The sequence below is a fragment of the Melopsittacus undulatus genome, chromosome 2, assembly GCF_012275295.1.
Source record: "Melopsittacus undulatus isolate bMelUnd1 chromosome 2, bMelUnd1.mat.Z, whole genome shotgun sequence".
Lineage (NCBI taxonomy): Eukaryota > Metazoa > Chordata > Aves > Psittaciformes > Psittaculidae > Melopsittacus > Melopsittacus undulatus.
Window position 1 is genome coordinate 21,877,309 of NC_047528.1, and position 20,681 is coordinate 21,897,989.

Here is a 20,681-nt window from a genome sequence, read left to right on the forward strand (position 1 = left end):
AAGCAGGGAATTTTCTGTGGCAGTCTTGTACCTGGTTTTTAGTAGAACTGTGAAACTGACTGCCTCCTCCCCTTGAAAGCATCTTTAAATCATTGTTGACGCATAAGTTGTAATGGTTGTACTAGTTTATATGTATTAGTATATGCTGTATCCTAGTATTTAATAGTGTGGATTTTTCATTTATTAGTAAAATATCTCAAGAGTGTTCTGCCCATTCCATCTCGGTTTTATCCTGTATTTGCTCAGTGATTTTATTATCTCTGGTATGTTGCCTTATGCTCTTCTGATCTGTTTACATACCATGTTTGTCCCATTGCAGTGCATGAGCACAGGCATCACAGTCTTAAAGATAACCAGGCTGGGCTATGACACACCTACTAACACAGGAAACCAGACTTAAGGCTTGCAGTCCCACGACATTAGAATAGCACTGTATGAAAGTTTTTTCTCATTTCTTCTCAGGTTTTTCCACAACATTTCCAGTAACGTTATGGATAGCACAATGGCTTGCAGACCTGTGGAGAGACTGACTTTCTTTGAAGTATTTAAGGCACATTGCAGTGAATCAGGTACGGTTTTTCTACAGGAAATCATTTCTATTAGGGTTGCTTTCTGGACATTGGTATTTTATCTGCTGTATGTTCCATAGAAAAGCATTTTGCAACTTGTTAGCTGCTCTTCTTGCCCCAGATCTGTATTTGCTAATACCTGCTTTTTATATATCTCCTTATATTTTTCTTTGAAGTTATTTTTCATAATGCGTGCTCAGTTACTTTTTTTTTCACTTGCTTTTAAGCTATTTCCTCCTTATGTACCCACATGTAGACTAGGTTTAGTCTTTTGCCAAATGCACCTCTAGTAGTATGATTTATTAATGTTAAAAGGAACCTTAACAGTCTAACTAAGAGATAAACTAAAAGCCACAAGTATACCTTTGATTTTAAACAAAATAGGTATTTATCTGCTCTTTGATTTGTTTCGTTAATGGTTGGAGAATTTGGGTAGGCATTCTTTTATATCTTGTAGGTATCAGAGCTCAAAGCTGTCTAGAAACAAACAGAAGTGTGACAGAAGGAGCAGTGCAATTTGCTGCTAGCATTTAAATGCTAATGTATTTTCATATCCTGCATGGAGGATTCTTTTTTTCACATAGTTTGCTATGTTTTTCTTCATAGACTTAGGACCTGTCAGTCTCAACTGGTTTGAAGAACTCAGCGCAGAAGCACCCCCATATGAGCCTAAATTGTTAGGAGAACTTGATGGTCCCCTTGTCTGGCTTGATCAAACATCTTTTAAAACACCAAGGGCGAAACCCTCTACATACAGTCAGCTGGTATCAACTCCTCTGATTTTTAAAGAACAAATATTACCACCTTATTCTTCTCCTGGAAAGGAAGTGGATCAGAAAAAAATAGAAGCAAGTGAGTAATTTTTATTTGTTTATTTTTTAAAGTGACACCTAATGATGGTTTGTGCCCTCCATAGCAAGAGACTTTTTATCGTTTGTAGCTGACTACTGTTACTGTAACAGATAATGCTGCTGCAGAAATTGTGTGATTAAAATGCTTATTGTGATATGCTTCTGAAAACCACCTATAAAAACACAGAATCTTGACAACTGATTCAGCCTTACATTAAACTGGTAATGTATATGCAAAGTTCCCTGTAGAAGAGAGATTATCATGGTCCTAATAGAACCACAGAATGGTTTGGAAGGTACCTTAAAGGTCACCTAGTTCCAACCCCCCTGCCATATGCAGGGGCACCTTCCACTAGACCAGATTGCTTAGAGCCCTGTCCAACCTGACCTTGAACACTGCCAGGTGTGGAGCAGCTACAGTTTCTCTGGGCAACTGCTCCAGTGCTTCACCACTCTCACAGTAAAGAACTACTTCCTAATATCTGGTCTAAATTTCAGTTTAAAACCGTTACCCTTTGTCGTTTCACTACATGCCCTGAATACTGTTAATATAAGGAGATGTGTGCTTATGAGTGTAACCTGTTGACTGAAAATCAGAGTGATTTTATTTTTATTTCTTTTTAGCAGCCTGATTTTTGTTCTATGCAAAATCTCTGAAAATCTTTTAAAGAGAGTATAACGCTTATCATACCGAAGTATGAGGTAATCTGTGGAGCACACCTTTACCTATTTTAGAAAGATTTAGAAGCACTGAGCTCTTTGAACTAGTAAAACTCTTAAGTCATGGAAAGAAATTACACTTTTCCATTTGGAAACAGAATTTTACCACTTAAGGAGGTACTTCTTATTACGTTTGTGAGGTGCTTGGGCTTTGGAAATAAAGTGCATGTTACTGCCCCTTTTTGTTGTACCTGAAAGCCGTAGTTATTCTCCTTGGACAGAAGGAAGACTCTTTTCTGTGGAGAATGAATTATAGATCATATATAAGAATCTTTTCTACGGAAGAATATCTAACCCCATTCCGGTAATATCTGATTTGTACATCAGCTGTGTCTATGCCCTCCTAACGATAAGCTTTTCTAAACAGGTTATAGACAAACACAACTTTATTACCAGAATTGTTCTTGGGTCATAAAGCAAAGTCTTTCAAGGTCTAGAATTGTGCTACTATTCAAATATACTTTATAATATTACTTCCAGAGAATATTGTTACCCTGTTTGTTTTTCTGAAGTTAACTACTGATCTGCTGCTCAATTTATTCTCAGCTGAGGACAGACATGTTTCTTACAATTATTTGGACTCCTACAGTGTTAAGTCCCTTGTAAATTCTTGGTAGCATGGAATCCTATGGTTCTTCTTTTCAAATTGGTTACTTTTGCTATGTGTCTGTGCATGTGGACATTTGCATATACTTCCCTAAGGAAGGGAAGGTGAAGTTTACCTGTGGCTGGCCTCAGATCTTCTACTAGTTTTCTTAATTAGAGCCAAGTAGCTTGTGTGCATAGATTTCCTCCTTGTGAAAACAGGAAGCTTTTGGATTTCACCTTAGTATGGTACTGAGATGCAGTCATGCTGTGCATATGGGCTTGAACTCAGAAGCAGAGAGAAATTCAGAAACCTAGGTGTAATTTCTGTTACAGAAGTTTGGAAATTTCTGAGTACGAATTCTGAGTAGTGGCTTGTTCACGTGAGAGGCTCATGGTTCAGAGGCTTCAGCTGCTTTGGTGGGCACACTCACTTTTGCCTGGAGATGCTTAGCATAGAAAACGGCTACTGCTACCAGTGACAGTGCCTCCACTAACAGTTCCTGACATAATTTTTGCTTTATGATGATTATTCAGATCAATGTCTTAGGTAAATGTGAAGGAAAGTTTGTGCAAATGCGTGTTTGCATGTGTTGAGTTTCTCCTAAGAACAACTTCTGCGGTGACATAAAAGGTGCAATACAGTATATTAAAGCTGACATGAAATACATGACTTGAATAAGATTAAGAAAATGTACTGAAGCATGTTTATATTTATTCACATATATCAAGTGAATAAAGTGACATAATGAGGTTTTTTTGGCTATGCCTATGAAATATGTTTAGCATTTTTTGGGCATGGAATTTGCACACACTCAAAACACCAGAGGAAGGAAGTATTGGGGCTTGGGGGTTTTGCTTTTTTTTAACTAAAAATCAGATGTTGCTTTTTTTTTTTTTTTTTTAAGTTTGTCTTTAAACCCAAAACTGAAACTGTTGTCTGTAGTTTTGCAAAGCTGTGTTGTTATTATCTCCTATGTTGCAGGCAGAGAGAATTTGACAAGCCCAAGTATCACAAGAAGAAAAGTAATAGATCAAGAAAATGAAACACTTGCTTCTCCTCCTAGTACCTGTCACAACTTCCTTGCAGCTAGGTATGCTAAGTATGCCAACACAAACAGAAAATGAGATTTTACTCAAAATCAATGTTAAACCCACCATATTTGACTGGTAGACTTTTTCAGAGCAGTGACTCATCTTGTACGTCTGATGTATTTCATACCTACAGTCATATGGTATTTGTTGATATTATTTCAGCTTTCCAAATCCTCAAGATCCAGTGCAAGAAAAAGGAGCAGTGATGTATCATGTGCTTCTCAAGTAGTAATTTGTAAAGCCACTTATAGTATTTACTGAGGTTTTTTTAGTAATAGTTCTGTTTTCTATATTTGTGTAGAATTGTGTAAATTTTAATGTGTGTATTTCATATGAATCTGATCAAAGTACTCATGTTGACTATAAGAATAGTTTAATTAATTAAGCCAATTTCTATAGTTTCATACAGCATATTAATAAATGCATGGTTATAATGAAATGTATCATATTTCTATTTGCTAGACAATCTCTGAAAATTAATATATTTCAGAAAAGAAGCATTTTGCTGTTTGTAATAAGCTTGTAGTAAGGTTTAAAATACTGACTGCCAGTTAGGAAAAATTTAAATATTTTTTTTTCAGTCAGGCAAATAGCCATGGGTGGAAGTGGTAATGTATGTAATGTGTAAAATATTTACCTATTCTCAGAAATTGAGAAGTTAAATTAATATTTGGTTATGTTTTGCAGTCCAGCTATTTTAAGGAATACTTACAGAACACCACAGAGAAATAATATTCCAGGTTTGTATTTTCACTTTCTGGTTTTACAAAATATATATCTGTAGATAAAAAAAACCTTATGTTGTCAGTATTATTTAATGTCCCTATTAAATATTTTCTTTTAGGACCATATGGAAGCTTGTTTTGCACACCTAAACTTTTGGAGGTAAATACATTATTCATGCATTCTGTTTTCCTTTTATGGAGTAGTACATTTAGAATTCTTCATAGAAATAATAATTGTTAAATATATTTCTAGGTCAGAACTCCAAAGCGTATTTCTGAAAGTCTGGGAGCAGAAGTGGATCCAGATATGTCCTGGTCAAGTTCTTTAGCCACACCTCCTACACTTGGTGCAACAGTGATACTAGGTATTTCTAAAAATGAAGGCTTGCTAAAGAAGTTCTGGTTTTGACACTGAAAGCTCACTTAGTGTGAACTGATTTTTTTTTTGTGGCTTTAATTAAAAAGGGCAAAACTTGCAGTGATTCTAAGTGGGTGACATTGAGTAACGCAGCCGTAAAAGGAGAAATTACATTAAGTGTGTCATTGCTTTTTGAAAGTTTTATTCCTTTGTATAAGGGATTAGAGAATATAAATTTAAAAATAATATAGTGAAGCATAGGAAGAGGATTAGATGATGACTGCTCTACACTATCACAAAACTAGATACTATTAAGGTTGTCATGTGAATATATTTATGAAGTCTAAGGAGGTAGCCCATTGAGTAAACTTTAGAGCAGCAGTGCTGGCTTCAGTGTTTTTAACCTTTCTCACAGTGCCTACCATCACATCAGTGCAGTGAGGCATATTGAGATAGTGATCCAATTGAAGATTGTGTTTCCTGGGTTATTTGGACAGAATAATTCCTGGACCTCATTTACTGTGCAGCTGTGGAAACAGCTCTGCAAGCATAACTGTGAATGAGAGTCAGGTGGCTGATAGCTATTTAAGTGGTAACTGACAGTGATGCTAAACATCAAGCCTTGACCTAAGGTGTTGTTCTAAATGGAATTTCATTAGCATATGATAAGCAAAATGAAATTTGACTGTGTGATTTGTTGATGAAAACTCTTGAGAAAGGAAAATTCTTGGGAGGGAGGGGTAACACTGTTCTCAGGGCTACTGAGTTGTGTCATTTTGCGTGTTCTTCATTCAGAATGTTATGACCTGAAGAGAGAGGCTGGGGGAACTACCCGTAGCTTAATAGTGGTACTCTGAGGGAAAAGTTGTTTGACCTCTCATTCTTCCACTTCCTGGATGAGCATAGGATTTTATAGCAGTGATGCCCACTCTCTGCCATCTGACCCCTGTGAAAGAAAAGAGTGAGTCATTTGGCTGCTACATGGAAAGGAGTTGCTATGTCTATGAAACATGTTATTTGAATATACTGCTCTTAGGTATCTTAAAAATAGGGTTCACTTTCTCCTTTTGTAATCTAGGTGATTACTGCTTTTGTGGGAGGAAATGGAAACCAACAAATTCTTGAGAGAGGCTTCATGGTCTTATCCAGATCCTTGGACAGAGCAGTGCCATGAATAACTGCTTGAAAGGGGAATGACAGTGATGGTGGTCTCAGAGGAGTAACTGGTCTACCCATGCAGCAAAAACTGCTACCTGTCATTGAGGGTGTTTTGTGCTGTTATGGAACTGCATTTGTCTCCCAGGCTCACTTGTAGGACTTTTCAGTTAGAACTTTTTAGTAGTTTTTTGTTTACAGATCTGAGTTGCAGAAAACCCTCCCAAAACACGACTATATTTGAACCCAGCAAATTACTTTGGAGCCAATTAATTGACTTGTCTGTCTGTTTTCTAAAGCTAGAGAGAATGATTGTCTTTCTGGAGCAAAGCGACAGGATGGAAGAGCTGATATAGTAAGTAGCTTTAAGAGCTATGCTGTTCCTTAATTTCAGTTAAGCTATTCAGTTACATGTTTACATTCCTTGAGTAAGGAATAAAAAAATTCTGTAATTTTCATTCTAGGCTCCTATCTGGCTGGTTTTAGAAGTTACTGCTCACAAAACTAAACTTGCAAAACCTGGCTGTAGACTGTATTGTCACAAATAACCCACTTTGAGGAATACTTTTGCCATGTTTTTAAAAAAGCAAACCAAAACCACTTGGATTCAGCAGCAGTGGGAGTCATTCAAAGAGACATCAAACCTAGGAACTGCAATATGCTATTTATCTGAGGGGGGTTGTTTGTTTTTTTTTTCCTGTTTTGAAAGAGCTTTGAAAGTTACTGTTTGACAATAACTTGTTGTGCGTAACCACTACACCAGGAGTAAAAATTGAGTATTGATTTCAGTCTTTTGAGGATGTTAGAGTTCTTGCATAATTATAATTTTACTGTATGTATATGAAAGCTGAGTGGTTACTCAGATTGAATACTGAGGATGGCATTAACAAGATTCAATTAAAAATTTGTTTGATTCTTAAATACCTGAAACTTCACAATTAACAAAGTTAAAATAAGCAGAAAGTCTTTCTGCTTCCTTATGTCTTTGCTCATTTCTGAGGCTTGCTTACAGTAAGCTACTGAACCCACTCACCACAATTAAATTGGCTGTAGAATGGAACCTGATTTGCATTGAAAATGGGGTTATCTGCTTATTTATTTTCAAGTCTACCTGTGAAAATACTGTGTTTCATTTTAAGAGATGGGGAATTACTCAAATACTGCAGTAAATGTTTTACTGTTAAAGTGACAATTCCTGTTATTTAATATAACAGCTTATGTCTTTGGTTTACAGATTTCGCACAACTTTTTTTCCAACCATGATAAATGTCCTGGGACAAGTGATGCAAGTATGCTGCCTGAACCAGAGACAGTAGAGCTAACTGCTGAAGATGACATCAAAGATTTTGGTATGCATCAGCATTTTGTTTTATTGCTGATTATACTGTGAAGCAAGGTTGAGGGTGAAGTTATGTTGTATAGCTTGAGCTGATCTTACCTTATATCCCCTGCCAACTGTGTACTCCCACTTCCTGAATAGAGTCAACTTTGCAAAACTAATATAGCCTTAAAAAAGGGAATCAGTTTTTGCTGAGTCAGTTAATTAGCTTACCTTGCCACTGGATGACAACCAGATTAATAAGTGAAGGCTTGAAACTATGGGAGAGCTCAGAGAGAAAAATGGTGCAGGCTCAAGGGGGAGCAAGACTACTACTTCTAGCTGTTGAACAGATTTAGCTTTATCATGAAGTTTCATGCCAATACTCATTATTCTGTGGTAAGGTTGGTTTTGGATATTGTTATATCTCTTCTTCATTTACTTTACATATTAGTAGTTCAAAATGTGACAAATTCTTTAGGAAAAAGAAATGTTAACTTTTAATTAAAAGAATGCAGAAAATAGCCAGGGGAAAAAAGCATTTTCATTCTGTGTCCTGAAATCATGTTAGTGAATAGTGAAGAGGTTCACTTCATTGTGAGCTAGCTGTTTTATTTGATTTGATGGCAGAAGGGAGAAATCTGTTCAGCATGCATGAGTATAAAAGGGTGCCGTAGAGATTGACACAGGCTAGACAAGACAGTATATCCTTAGGATTGTATGTCTCCTCTTCTGAATTAATTGGACTGCCCTGAAAGTACTGTTTGGTGGTACCTGAAAGAACTGTGAGAGAATCAGTTTAGAATTTGGTGAGGGTGTCTATGAATGGCTGGGGTCAGGATGCATTGTTCCTGCAGAGCATTATATACTGCTATTTTTATATTGTAGGTTCAAACATAGTAAAAAAAAATGTAGTTGGTAGTAAATATATTCAAGTAATCTGTAGTCTGTAAAATACTAGAAAGGAAGGGCAAATTCGTGTCCTGTTCTGTATTCTGAAATGGCTTATTGCATTGCGTACTACAGTAGAGAAAGCTAGTTAAAACAACCTCTGTGTAAAAATAAAAGGAAGAAATCAATTTCTCTTAAATTATAAAATAACTTTGCAAATGTCTTTTTTGTGTGTGTGTGTCTTCCCATTTTGGTAATAGTTAATTTGGCATTTGAAGATGCAATGTGAAAAGGATAGCTCAAACCTCCATGTTTACAGCTTTCAGATGTTGGTTTTCTCTGGAATAGTGTTGTATGATCGTGAAATGCAGTCGGTTTTATTAGGTATGCATTTTGTTTCAGTCAAAGAAAAAAGAGATCATAATATTGATTTGAATACCTTCATGATTTCAAGGATACAGTGAGATTATTTATATTGTGCCCATTGTGTCATTAATAGCACTGAGACTGAATATATGTACTCAGTCTAAAATACAGGAACTGCCAAATATTTCAAAGATTCTTTTACTGGATGTTTTTTTGTTCTTAGTTGTAATAATGTGGGGGAGGAGGAAAGTTTGTTTTTTTTAATCTGTTTACATTTAGTGTAACCATGGACTGCAAGTTATGTACTGTGGTGTTAAAACCTCAGAATTTTACAGAAGGACCTAAATTTGCATATAGTCATTAAGAATGTTCATTTATAACCCATTAATTAATTCCTAAGGTTCATGTCCCTAGTTTAAGCAAGTTTATGACTGCTCACTGTAACACTAAGCTTTAGGCATCTGGCCCTTGTATCAGAATTCACAGCTTTGCTGTAGTATATAGTGTATAACTATGTAGTATGTAGTGCGTAACTGTGGATTCAGAGTTAAGGTTCTTCAAATCTATAGATTGAAGAAGCTATTTAAATTGAAAACTAACGTGAAACATAAAATTCTGTAATGTTTTTAGATACTTTACCCTGACCTTTTGACCAAAACTTTGTATTTAAACTCTTTGAATCAAAAAACCAAAATGGCATCATTCATTCCAGTTTATAACCCTGATCAGAGTAAATGGTCTATCTTTAACTTCAGTGTCTAGAACTATTCATGCAGTAGGTTCAGTATCCTCTGCTAAAAAAGATTCCAGCCTGAAATGGGATGATATATCCTAACAGTCCATCAATATATTAATCCAGAGCAGGACCATCTAAAGCTTAAGGCTCTTTTTTAATGAGTACTGTATTATTTACCCAGAAGGAGAGGTGCTTACTGGGAAAACAGGAAAATTCTGTTGTGCAGTTCAGGTCTAGGGGGTTGTCATTTCACTGACTCTCCAGTGAGTTTAGAAGTCAAAATGAGCTTCTTTTATTTTTGGATTTTTTTTTTCCCCTGCGTTCAGGTTATTCAGTGTACAAACATTATCTTTACAAGCTTTCAGATACTCCTGGTTTTCTTTTTTTCAATTAAAACTAGTGGTTCCTGTTTAAGTAAAAAGAAACATGACTATATTTTTAGAAAGCTCTATTCAGAAATTATTACAGGATGAAAGGATGTGGATGCAGATATTACTTGAGAGTAATGTACTTTAATAAGGGAAGAGGACCTGTACACTTGATCTGTAGTGTTACAGTTTCTTCTTTTCAAGATCCAGTTTAGTGATACCTTCTGCTTCTCGGCAAAAAATAGAAAGTAAAGAGAATGAGTAACTGTTAAAGTAATATGATGAGAAGTGGGTTTATGTCTACAACATAGGCATGAACTCTTGATGGGTGTACTGAAAATAGTTGGATTTTTGTGGCCAAGTATTGGTAAATATTCTGTGGACTTGGAAATGGCAAGCAATTCGGACATGAGGTTACTTAGAAGTTCTAACAGGGAAAAATTACAGAGGTTGAAATTATAGAAAATGTACCTTAAAAAGGCTTATGGAAAAAGCTAAGCTATTGGTTATGTGCCCAAGGAAAAGAGAGGACAACAGTGTTTTGTAGGTACTTCGTTACCACTTCTTTGATTTTAAAAAGCCTTAAACACTACTCTCAAAATAAAACCTAGCTGTCTTTATTAAGGTGCATTATCTTGATAGGTGGGTCTAGTTTCATACATCTTAGAAGGTATTATTTTTATTTGGTATGAAGAAACTTTTAAGCCTATCTACAAAGTAAAATTTAGGTTATTTTCCCTCCACCTCATTATTTCTATGCAGAAACAAAAAAAAAATCTCATTATTATTCTATCACCTGTGCTAATCATGTAGAACTTTTTACAAGCTTCCTGATCAGTTAAAAAAAATGAATCTTTTCTAAATCTTTGTAAATCCTGTACTATTCTATATCAAAGCAAAAGGTAGTTCAATTAAATCCTTAAGTAACAGTTTCCTTGGCTGACAGTTATAGACAAAACCAGGCAGCTTCTTAAAGTTGTTTTGTATACTACGACCAGGTATAAATTTTGGAAGGAAAAATACAGACATTTGTCTTGTAAAATTTACTACTCATTCTCCTGTCAATAGAAGTTAAAAATCCCTTTGACAGCTAGGCTTCATCTTGGAAACCTGCTTAAGTACCAAAGCCCTCAGGAGGCTAGGGCATCTGCATGTATGTCTTTTGCTTCCTGCTTCCTCTAACAGCTGTGACTGGAGATTAACCTACTTTAATGTCATGTAGATTTGTCTTTCCAAACTTGCTCTGGAGTAGAGGCAATTACTGTAAAATTGAAAGCTGCATTTACCTATAAAAGCACGATATTGTTCCTAAGTTGTTTCCCCACACTTAATTTTTACTTCTTTTACTCTCCCCATCTTCTTTAAACTCTTTAGAGTCAGAGATGTTGAACGGCTTATTTGGCAAGGTGGACAGCTTTGAGGATACATTCAGCATGCCTGTGAAGTCCAGTGGAACTCTTCTGCTGTTGCCGCATGCTCTCAATACTGTACAGAAACGTGAAATAACCACTGGTACAGCACAAGGAGAGGGAGATGTTCCTTCTGAGGAACCTAATAGAAGAAAGACTGTCATTTCACAGGAAGTGGAAACAGCTAGTTGGACTGAAAAAAGCCACCCTATTGACCTAAAGGATTCTTTACTCCAAAACACAGATACAGGGGTTGGTAAAGATGGCAATTTAATAGGGCACAAGGAACTGGAGTCACTTAGGATCACAGAAGATAGGCAAGATTGTAGAATATATAAGTTATCTGAGAATGAGAAGCCTGTGAGAGAAATGCAATTGTCATCAAGCCAGTGGTCTCAACTAAACTTATCTGATCTTGATGTAACTCACTTGGAAATGTCCATATGTAGCTCTTCACCTTCTGACTTATGTGGAGAGAAAAATTTAGAAGAGAAGACAGTACTAATGACCAAGGATGATGCTCTGGAAACATCTTTACTGGGTACTTCAGACTTGATAAAAGCACAAAAACTGTTGAGTGTCAATTTGTCAGAAAAATGCTATGAAGTGAAAAATTCTGAAAACAACCCAACATCAGAAATAACTCCAATAAAATCTGTGTCTTTCAGTGTTCAAGATCCAAAATTAGTAAAAGGATGTACAGCTGAGAAGATTTCCAAAATGAGCTTCTTAAACTATAATTCTTTATTAATTGAAAGTACAAATGTCACAGAGTATTCTGTAGTCTACGGTGGCAACTTTTCCAAGCATTTAAAAGCAGCTTCTAAATCTGTCATAACTGATGTTCTGTCTCACCCACTTGTATGTAGCGCTACATCTCCCAGTAATGGCAATGACCTACATTTAATAAATAATGAAAGTACTCTTGCAGAGTCTGGCTTGAAAAGCAGCCTGAATATGTTATCCAGCTTGAGAAAGAGATCCAAGAGATTCATTTATACAATAAATAATACGTTACTATATCAAGAAGAAGAAGTAGAGAAAGAAGTAAACTCTGAGTCACCTATTCATCCTGTATTACTACATTCAGAATCTGATCCATATGAATTTCACGGATGTCATGTGGCCAGTGTTGCTAAGCAAGGTATGTTATTAAGCTTTTCATCATTTGTGGAGGCTTCTTTATTTATTAAGAACATTTTATTTAAATGTTTCAGGTAAAATCATGTAAAGTCTTGTATTTGTGATAAAGTAGTTCTACAACTGGGAATCATTATACGGAACGGGTCCATTTATGGTAATAGTGACAGAATAGCATTATTTTCACGTAGCCTGGTGCTAATTTTCTGCTTTATTCTCAGCTTACTTTCTGGAAAGGAAACTTCAAACTTGAGCCATTACTCTAATTAACAAGCTTTAATATCTTTGCCAGTGCTGTTTAGATATCCATAGTGTCAAGGGCTATCATGACTGAGTTGATAATGTCTGAGAGATCAGAAAGAATTATCAAGTTGTACTGTTATTTTTCTAAAATTAGAGGGTTTAAGACTCTACATCTGTTTCTTCCAGAAACACAAAATATTTAAAAGAAACGAATTATGTAATGAAAGAAGCACATACTCCTATTTTTAAAAGCTGTTGTCACTAGAAGAATTACTTTAGTCTTCTAGTATCTGAAGGGCGCCTACAGGGATGCTGGTGCGGGACTATTCATTAGGGACTGTAGTGATAGGACAAGGGGTAACGGGTTGAAATTTAAACAGCAGAAGTTTAGATTGGATATAAGAAAGAAATTCTTTACTGTTAGGGTGATGAGGTACTGGAATGGGTTGCCCAGGAAGGTTGTGAATGCTCCATCCCTGTCAGTATTCAAGACCAGGTTGGATGAAGCCTTGGGTCATATGGTTGAGTGCGAGGTGTCCCTGCCCATGGCAGGGGGGTTGGAACTAGATGATCTTAAGGTCCTTTCCAACCCTAACTATTCTATGATTCTATAATGTTAGGAGTTGAAGTATGTCTCTTTAAAGTCTGAAATAAAAAATTATGTCGAGACACAAGGAATGAAAGCCCATCTCTTCAAATTTCATTACAACTAAAAATTGGGGGAGTTATTTTATATATGTATATATATTTTTTTAACTAATAGTAATTAACTGCGCACCTGTTTCTGGCTATTAGAATGCAAGTAGATTAAATCTGACAAGATCTCCAGTCTTGTCAAGGTGTTCACATTTGAAAGCAAAAGTGATGTTTATGGTACCAGTTTTAAGCATATGTAGAAATGATCTGATTTTATGTTTGTTTGAATAAATAAGAACTACTTTATTAACGTTTTTTTTTTCTCTAATGTCTTCTCTTGTAGACTGCTTGCTTCTTGCTGAGAGAAAGTGCTTGCAATCGAATATCAAGGAAAATAAATTTGGCAATTGTACTTTAAAAATGGATATAATGGATAACTCATCTGGTAATTCCTTCAATAATAGGCTGAAGCAACAAGACCCGAGAGACTTAAGGGAAAATGCAAGAGAGGGTGAACCTGCTACATCATTAAAAAGCTTAGATATATCTAATACATGGAAAGAAGACATAACAAATTCTTTAAATAGTGAAATAACTTCAAATATAAAACGTAAAGTTCTAGCTTCAGCATGCCTAATGGCAAGAAAGCATTCCAAATTGTTCCCTAAAGGCTGTTGCACAGAGAAAGGCAAGAAAGATAAGTACATGGGTGCTAATGTGAACAATGGAGGTTCTGTGCCTCAGAGCCTGAAAGAAGAACTTGCATGGTCTTCCCCCAAGAATAACGAAAACTTGATTGATACGCATCATGACACTACATCTGTGACAGACAGTAGTTTCAATAATACTTTGAGTCAGATCAACATTGGCATAAATGGAGTCAGTAGTGATTGTTATAATAAAGTATCAACTGATAAAAGGCTTGCTACAGACCAGTGGTCAGTAGCTGGCTGTAGAGAAGCACTTGGACCTCTGGGAGTAAACTGCTCAGAAAATCATAGTGCTGGATTAAAACAAGAGGAGAAAACAGATGCAGCTGCCTCTTCAGAAGTTAGAGTCAACAATGAAAAGCCAAAGTCAACTGAAAACAGTGAAATCCCTCAAGCAGCTAATTTCACTAATATAGCTGTAGAGATTGCTAAAGAATCCATAGATTGTATATATGATAATTCTTTAAATGAAGTGATTTCTGAAGAAGATAAACAAGTAGCACCTACGTATTCCAGCAAAAAGCCAATTAAGAACCTAAAGTATAAAGAGAAATCATTGGGAAGTCTTGATGCATGCAGTTTGAATCTGGGCTTTGGTGGCTTTCAGACTGCTTCCAATAAGCAGATTAAGTTATCTGAAATCAATATAGGAAAAGGCAGAATGCTGTTTAAAGATATTGAAAATGAATGCTTTGAAGCCTGTTCTATGGAAAGAGTCAGAAACTTTTCAAATCAAGATAAAAAGGAAAATATGTTTTTCTCAGATTCAGAAAGCAAGTTGGCCGGTAGTTTATCTGATTCTCTAGATTCACAGACAAATTTTCTTAAGCCCAGACATACACAGTTTACTCCACACAAAATTGGCTTGTGTAAAAGCTTTCCTAGAAGCCCACAATCCTTACAAGAAACAAATCAAACCTTGACAGCAAGCCAAGAAGCTGAAATTGCTGAGCTTTCTAGTATCCTGGAAGAAACAGGTAGTCAGTTTGAATTTACACAGTTTAGAAAGCAAAGTAGCATGATACAAAATCGTGCCTTTCAACAGTTTGGAACTGTAGAGACATGGGGAAGAAAAAATGTGGAAAATAATTCAGAAAAAAGGAAACATGCTGGGTTTTGTAGCAGTTTAAAAACTGAAAATCAGATAAAACCTGATAAGTATTGTATGAAGCAGGAAGACACAAACGAAGACTCTGATGTCATGGAATACAAAAAAGAAAATGCAGTGTTTTTTCATAAAAATGACAAAAAGGTTACTTTTGCTAATTTAGACAGAAATGAAAGGCTGTCTAATGAGAGCTTTCCAGTAGCTAAAGGGGGCAGCTTTTCTCATTTTGTAGGCTTTAGTTCAGCTTCTGGAAAAAAAATAGATATTTCTAAGGCGGCTTTGAACAAATCTGCAGAGCTCTTCAGGGACTTGGATGATGATAACTATTTGTTTAAATCTTCTAAAACTAGTACTAAATGTCATAATTTAAATAGTCATATGTCTTCTAACTGTAATTTTGTCAGATGCCTGGCGAAAGAAAATGAAGGAAAAATGGTTTGTGTTTCAGATTTCAAAAGCATAGATGCCATTTCCCAACCAGATTCTGTTTCCCACCATCCACAGAAAATAAATGAGGAAAATATTAGCACACTGTTTAAGGAAAATGTGGAAAATCAGACAAAAAGATCAATAAAGTATAATGAAAATGCTAGGTTCAGTTGTACTAACACTATCATCAGCAGTGTATCATTCATTAAAGACTATAACCAGAATCATAAAACTTCCAAACAATTTTTGAATCAAGGAGATCACCAAGTTGAAAGCAATCAAGAAGACCCAATAGATGCAACATGTGTAGGAGATGCTATTACAGGTGCAGAAGAACAAAGTTTAAGTATAGCAAATGAAATTAAAAACCTGTCTCCCAATCAGAAAGGAGAAGACAGAAAGGAAAATGAATGCTTGTCACCAAAATGTCGAAGTCCAGCTGGTGGTGATAAATCCATTTCTGTTGCAGCTTTGGATCATTCTCTACACTTGATCAATGTACAACATGAAGAACGAGACGCAAATGTTCTGGACAACTCTTGTAAATTAAAGGCAAATCATAAAAATATGGAAGAAGACACCATCTGTGATAAGATCCTGTTAGAGAATGAAAGCAGAATAAAAGTAGGTTCTTACCATCATCAAATACCTGTTGATCAAGAGGTAGATGTTGAAAAAAATGAAGTGAATGGGAGTTATCTGACTGGATTTCATACTGCTAGTGGCAAAAAAATAGCAATTGCTGATGGGTTTTTAGCTAAAGCTGAACAGTTTTTTGCAGAAAATGTTGATGTAAGAAAGGAACGTAATGACTATTTTGAAAACCCCATAAAAAAAAGGAAATGTAGTAAAAACTGTGTCAAACACTGGGATTTACGTGTTGAAAGCACTGTTCGAGGTGACCCAGATAAACTTAATAAAAAGCTTGTTCCTGAAGAACCTGGAAATCAATTTAAGCAGGCAGTAGAGAGCAGCCCCATTAAACAGGCTGTGCTTCTTGATACTGTTAAAATAGATACTTCTTTTAAGCTGGGTGAAAGAAGTTTGCTGACTTCATATACATGTGAAAAAGCTGATGTCCGTCCTGAAAAGTCAGAATTGGAATTGCTTCCTGGACAGGAGAGGGATGCTTTAATTAGAACTTGTTCATCTGAAGATGAAAAACTGTTTGTAGAGAGAGAAATGGAATACTCACCCAAGAGGGATGATTCAGAAAACATGCATGATTTTCCTGTGCACTCTGCTGCATCTCCGAATTTAATGAAGATATCAAATGACCTCAAAGATAATTCTGTGCCTGGAGATATAAGAGATACTTTATTTGCTGAGGATAGAAACAGTATATCTGATCAATCCCTCCTCTTCACTTTGAAAAATAACTGCTCTCATTTGAACTGTGACAGTACAGAATTTGACGTAGAACATTTAAATGAACTTTGTGCTGATACAAATGGCTTCATGAACACCACAGATAATGCTTATCAAAACCAGTCGCTAGTTGGTCTTCCTGAAGATGAAACTAATTTAGCCAGGTTAAAAGAAACAGCAATTAGTGTTGAGAATCAGAGGGGTGATCTGAAACAAACTGTGTTTAGTACAGCAAAAGGTAAAGCAGTTTCTGTTTCAGAAAGTGCATTAGCAAGAGTCAGAGAAATATTTCAAGACAACTACAGTGAATCTGTGAAATATGAGACTAACTTGAGAACCAATCAAACAAAAATTGCTGGAAATACATCTGCCATCATTCATGCTGAGTGCCCAAATTCCTTTAAGTTTTTAAATACTGCAGGAAGTGAAGAGATTAATTTGTCCACATCCCATTTTATTAAAGTAAATGCAAGTGCTGATGAAAGTCATCACCAGGATATAAACACATCTGCAGATGCAAAGCCTGTCTCAAATTCTCAGATGCGAAGCTTTGAACACAATAGTAAGCTTTTAGGGCACTTGCCTATTCCAGATAAGCAGATAACGGAGTCAGATTATTCTACAAGCAGTCATGGTTTTTTCAGTACAGCAAGTGGTAAACCTGTACAATTTTCAGAAGAGTCACTCAGGAAAGCCCGGCAACTCTTTTCTGAAATAGAAGAGAATCAGTTGACTCATGTACAAGAAGCATTTTTAGTTGAGGAAGGCACTGAAAAGTCTGAAATGCACACTGAAATAGTTCCGAGGGAAATGCAGGTAATGTTACCAAGAGGGGAAGAAATTGCCAGCACTGAGTTGATTTCAGGTCCTGCTTTTGGGTTCAGCACTGCAAGTGGAAAGCAGGTAAAAGTCTCTAAAAATGCCTATCAAAAAGCAAAGGCAATTTTAAAAGAATGTGATGACTTTTTGAGCAGTGGGCTTTTCATTACAGATCAACTCAGTTCAATTAAAGAGAGCAGTCAACATGTAGAATCTGTAACTGATAAAGTGATCTCAGAATCCAAAATTGAAAAAAGCTGCAATGAAGACTTTGATACAGAAAGTATCTGCCTTGAGGAGATGGAGTCTTTTCCAGGCACTCACCATGTCAAAATGCCTGAGTATGTACCACATAGTAAGAAAAACAAGCAGTTAACATTTAAAAACAACTTTCAGCAAGAGGAGACTAGAGCTTTTGGAAAAGGTCAGCTGAACCTGGGGACGAAAACGGAATCTGAAGCAGTTTCATGCAGCATTACTGCTAAAGCAGAAAGGAATATTAATCTTCTCCAAACTCCAGATAGTTACTTGGAAATGGAGGCTGTAGAAAGTGCAAGAGCTTTAATGGAAGATGATCTTTCCAGTTCTGGAGCACAAATTAATGCTGCACAGTCCTTCAGTGGCCAACTGGATAATAACTTTCAAAGTAAGACCTTTGGGAAGAGGCACTTTGAAGAAGAAGGCTCACTCGGTAGGTCTTTGTCTTATCTGTGTTTTTTTTTATTTTATTTAGTGTGAAGTGTCCCTGCCCATGGCAGGGGGTTAGAACTAGGTGATCTTAAGGTCCTTTCCAACCTAACTATTGTATGATTCTATATGTTCAACTCCATATTTCTGCACAGTGGATTGTTTGAGGGTGATTTTTAAATGTCACATTTATTTTTAGGTCATACAGGAGCTGAAGTTCTTTCTCTAGTGTCAATGACAAAAATTATTCTTGTTGCAGGCAGAGTTCATCCACTCTTTAGAGCCTTAAATGCACAGTGCAAGCCGAATTTGTGATTAGTATTTGAAGGTGTGCAAGTTTTGCTGGGTTATCATAAAGTAATGGAAGAAAGCTGCTGCTCCTTTTCTCTCTGAACAGACTTCCTTTCTTCTTTTTTCTACACAAATCTAGGGGGTTTTCATTGCAGAATGAGCAGCAGTATTTTCATTGTCACCTTTTTGTGCCTTGTAGGTAAGGAAATGGTTTCACTTTTATCATGATTGACAGTCTGATATGAAAAATAGTTATTGATCTAAAAGCACAGTTTACTATGTAAACATGATTTGTCTCAGGGCTGAAGTGTTAGCACTTAATGCTTGCACAGTCACCCAGACCTGTTCAGGGACCTGGGCTGGTGCAGACTAGATTGCGCCAGAGTTGATGCCCAGCTACACCATTTCAGGTATGAAGGTTGGGCAGGCCAGTGTGGCAAAGTGGGCAGGTGTGAAAAGGCAGATAGGTCTCTCTCAACCCAACTTGTAACAGCTGTGCCACAGTTGAACCATATCCATAGTTACAGCTTCCGTAAAAGATCTGTTACACAATTTTTTAGAATTTTGCATGGACTCTAAATAGAATCATAGAATCACAGAACAGTTAGGGTTGGAAAGGACCTTAAGATCATCTAGTTCCAACCCCCTGCCATGGGCAGGGATATCTCACACTAAACCATGGCACCCAACTCTTCATCCAGCCTGGCCTTGAACACTGCCAGGGATGGAGCATTCACAACCTCCCTGGGCAGCCCATTCCAGTACCTCACCACCCTAACAGTAAAGAATTTCTTCCTTATATCCAGTCTAAACCTCTGCTGTTTAAGTTTCAACCCATTACCCCTTGTCCTATCACTACAATCCCTAATCAATAGTCCCTCACCAGCATCCCTGTAGGCCCCCTTCAGATACTGGAAGGCTACTATGAGGTCTCCACGCAGCCTTCTCTTCTCCAGGCTGAACAGCCCCAACTTTCTCAGCCTCTCTTCATATGGGAGGTGCTCCAGTCCCCTGATCATCCTCGTGGCCCTCCTCTGGACTTGTTCCAACAGTTCCATGTCCTTTTTATGTTGAGGACACCAGAACTGCACACAATACTCCCAAGTGAGGTCTCACAAGAGCAGAGTAGAGGGGCAGGATCACCTCCTTTGACCTGCTGGTCACGCTCCTTTTGATGCAGCCCAGGATACGGTTGGCTTTCTGGGCTGTAAGCGCACACTGCTGGCTCATGTTCATATTCTCATTGACCAACACCCCCAGGTCCTTCTCCGCAGGGCTGCACTGAATTTCCTTTTTGCCCAACCTGTAGCTGTGCCTGGGATTGCTCCGACCCAGGTGTAGGACCCTGCACTTGGCATGGTTAAACTTCATGAGATTGGCATCAGCCCACCTCACAAGCGTGTCAAGGTCCCTCTGAATGGCATTCCTTCCCTCTAGCGTATCAACTGACCCACACAGCTTGGTGTCATCAGCAAACTTGCTGAGGGTGCACTCAATCCCATCGTCCATGTCAGCGACAAAGATATTAAACAAGACCGGTCCCAACACCGATCCCTGAGGGACACCACTCATTACTGATCTCCAGCCGGACATTGAACCGTTGACCACAACTCTTTGCGTGCAGCCATCCAGCCAGTTTCTTATCCACTGAGTGGTCCACCTATCAAATTGATGTCTCTCTAATTTAGAGACAAGCATGTCGTGTGGGACTGTGTTGAATGCTTTGCACAAGTCCAGGTAGATGACATCAACTGCTCCACCCCTGTCCATCATTTCTGTAGCCCTGTCATAGAAGGCCACCAAATTGGTCAGGCAGTATTTCCCCTTAGTGAAGCCATGCTGGCTGTCACCAAGCGCCTTGTTGTTTTTCATGTGCCCTAGTATGCCTTGCAGGAGAATCTGCTCCCAGATTTTGCCAGGCACAGATGTGAGAATTGACTGGTCTGTGGTTACCTGGGTCATCCATTTTCCCCTTCTTGAAAATGCGGGTTATATTTCCCTTTTTCCAGTCGTTGAGAACTTCACCTTTCTGCCATGATTTTTCAAATATGATGGCAAGTACTTAAAGTATAAAAAAGATGCAAGTGAACTGTGCTGCTGGAGT

At 37.2% G+C, this 20,681-nt stretch overlaps 1 protein-coding gene across 1 annotated transcript in view; it reads left to right on the forward strand.

The window, feature by feature from the left end:
- Window positions 1-490: 490 nt before the first annotated feature.
- BRCA2 (BRCA2 DNA repair associated) overlaps window positions 491-20,681 on the forward strand; it is a 38,707-nt gene continuing 18,516 nt past the window's right edge. Inside the window, exons 1-10 of the mRNA XM_005147689.4 lie at window positions 491-569; window positions 1,176-1,421; window positions 3,711-3,819; window positions 4,508-4,560; window positions 4,665-4,705; window positions 4,799-4,910; window positions 6,358-6,413; window positions 7,293-7,407; window positions 11,112-12,290; window positions 13,509-18,290. Coding sequence (XP_005147746.4) covers window positions 491-569; window positions 1,176-1,421; window positions 3,711-3,819; window positions 4,508-4,560; window positions 4,665-4,705; window positions 4,799-4,910; window positions 6,358-6,413; window positions 7,293-7,407; window positions 11,112-12,290; window positions 13,509-18,290 — 6,772 coding nt within the window. The remainder of the gene's footprint in view (window positions 570-1,175; window positions 1,422-3,710; window positions 3,820-4,507; window positions 4,561-4,664; window positions 4,706-4,798; window positions 4,911-6,357; window positions 6,414-7,292; window positions 7,408-11,111; window positions 12,291-13,508; window positions 18,291-20,681) is intronic.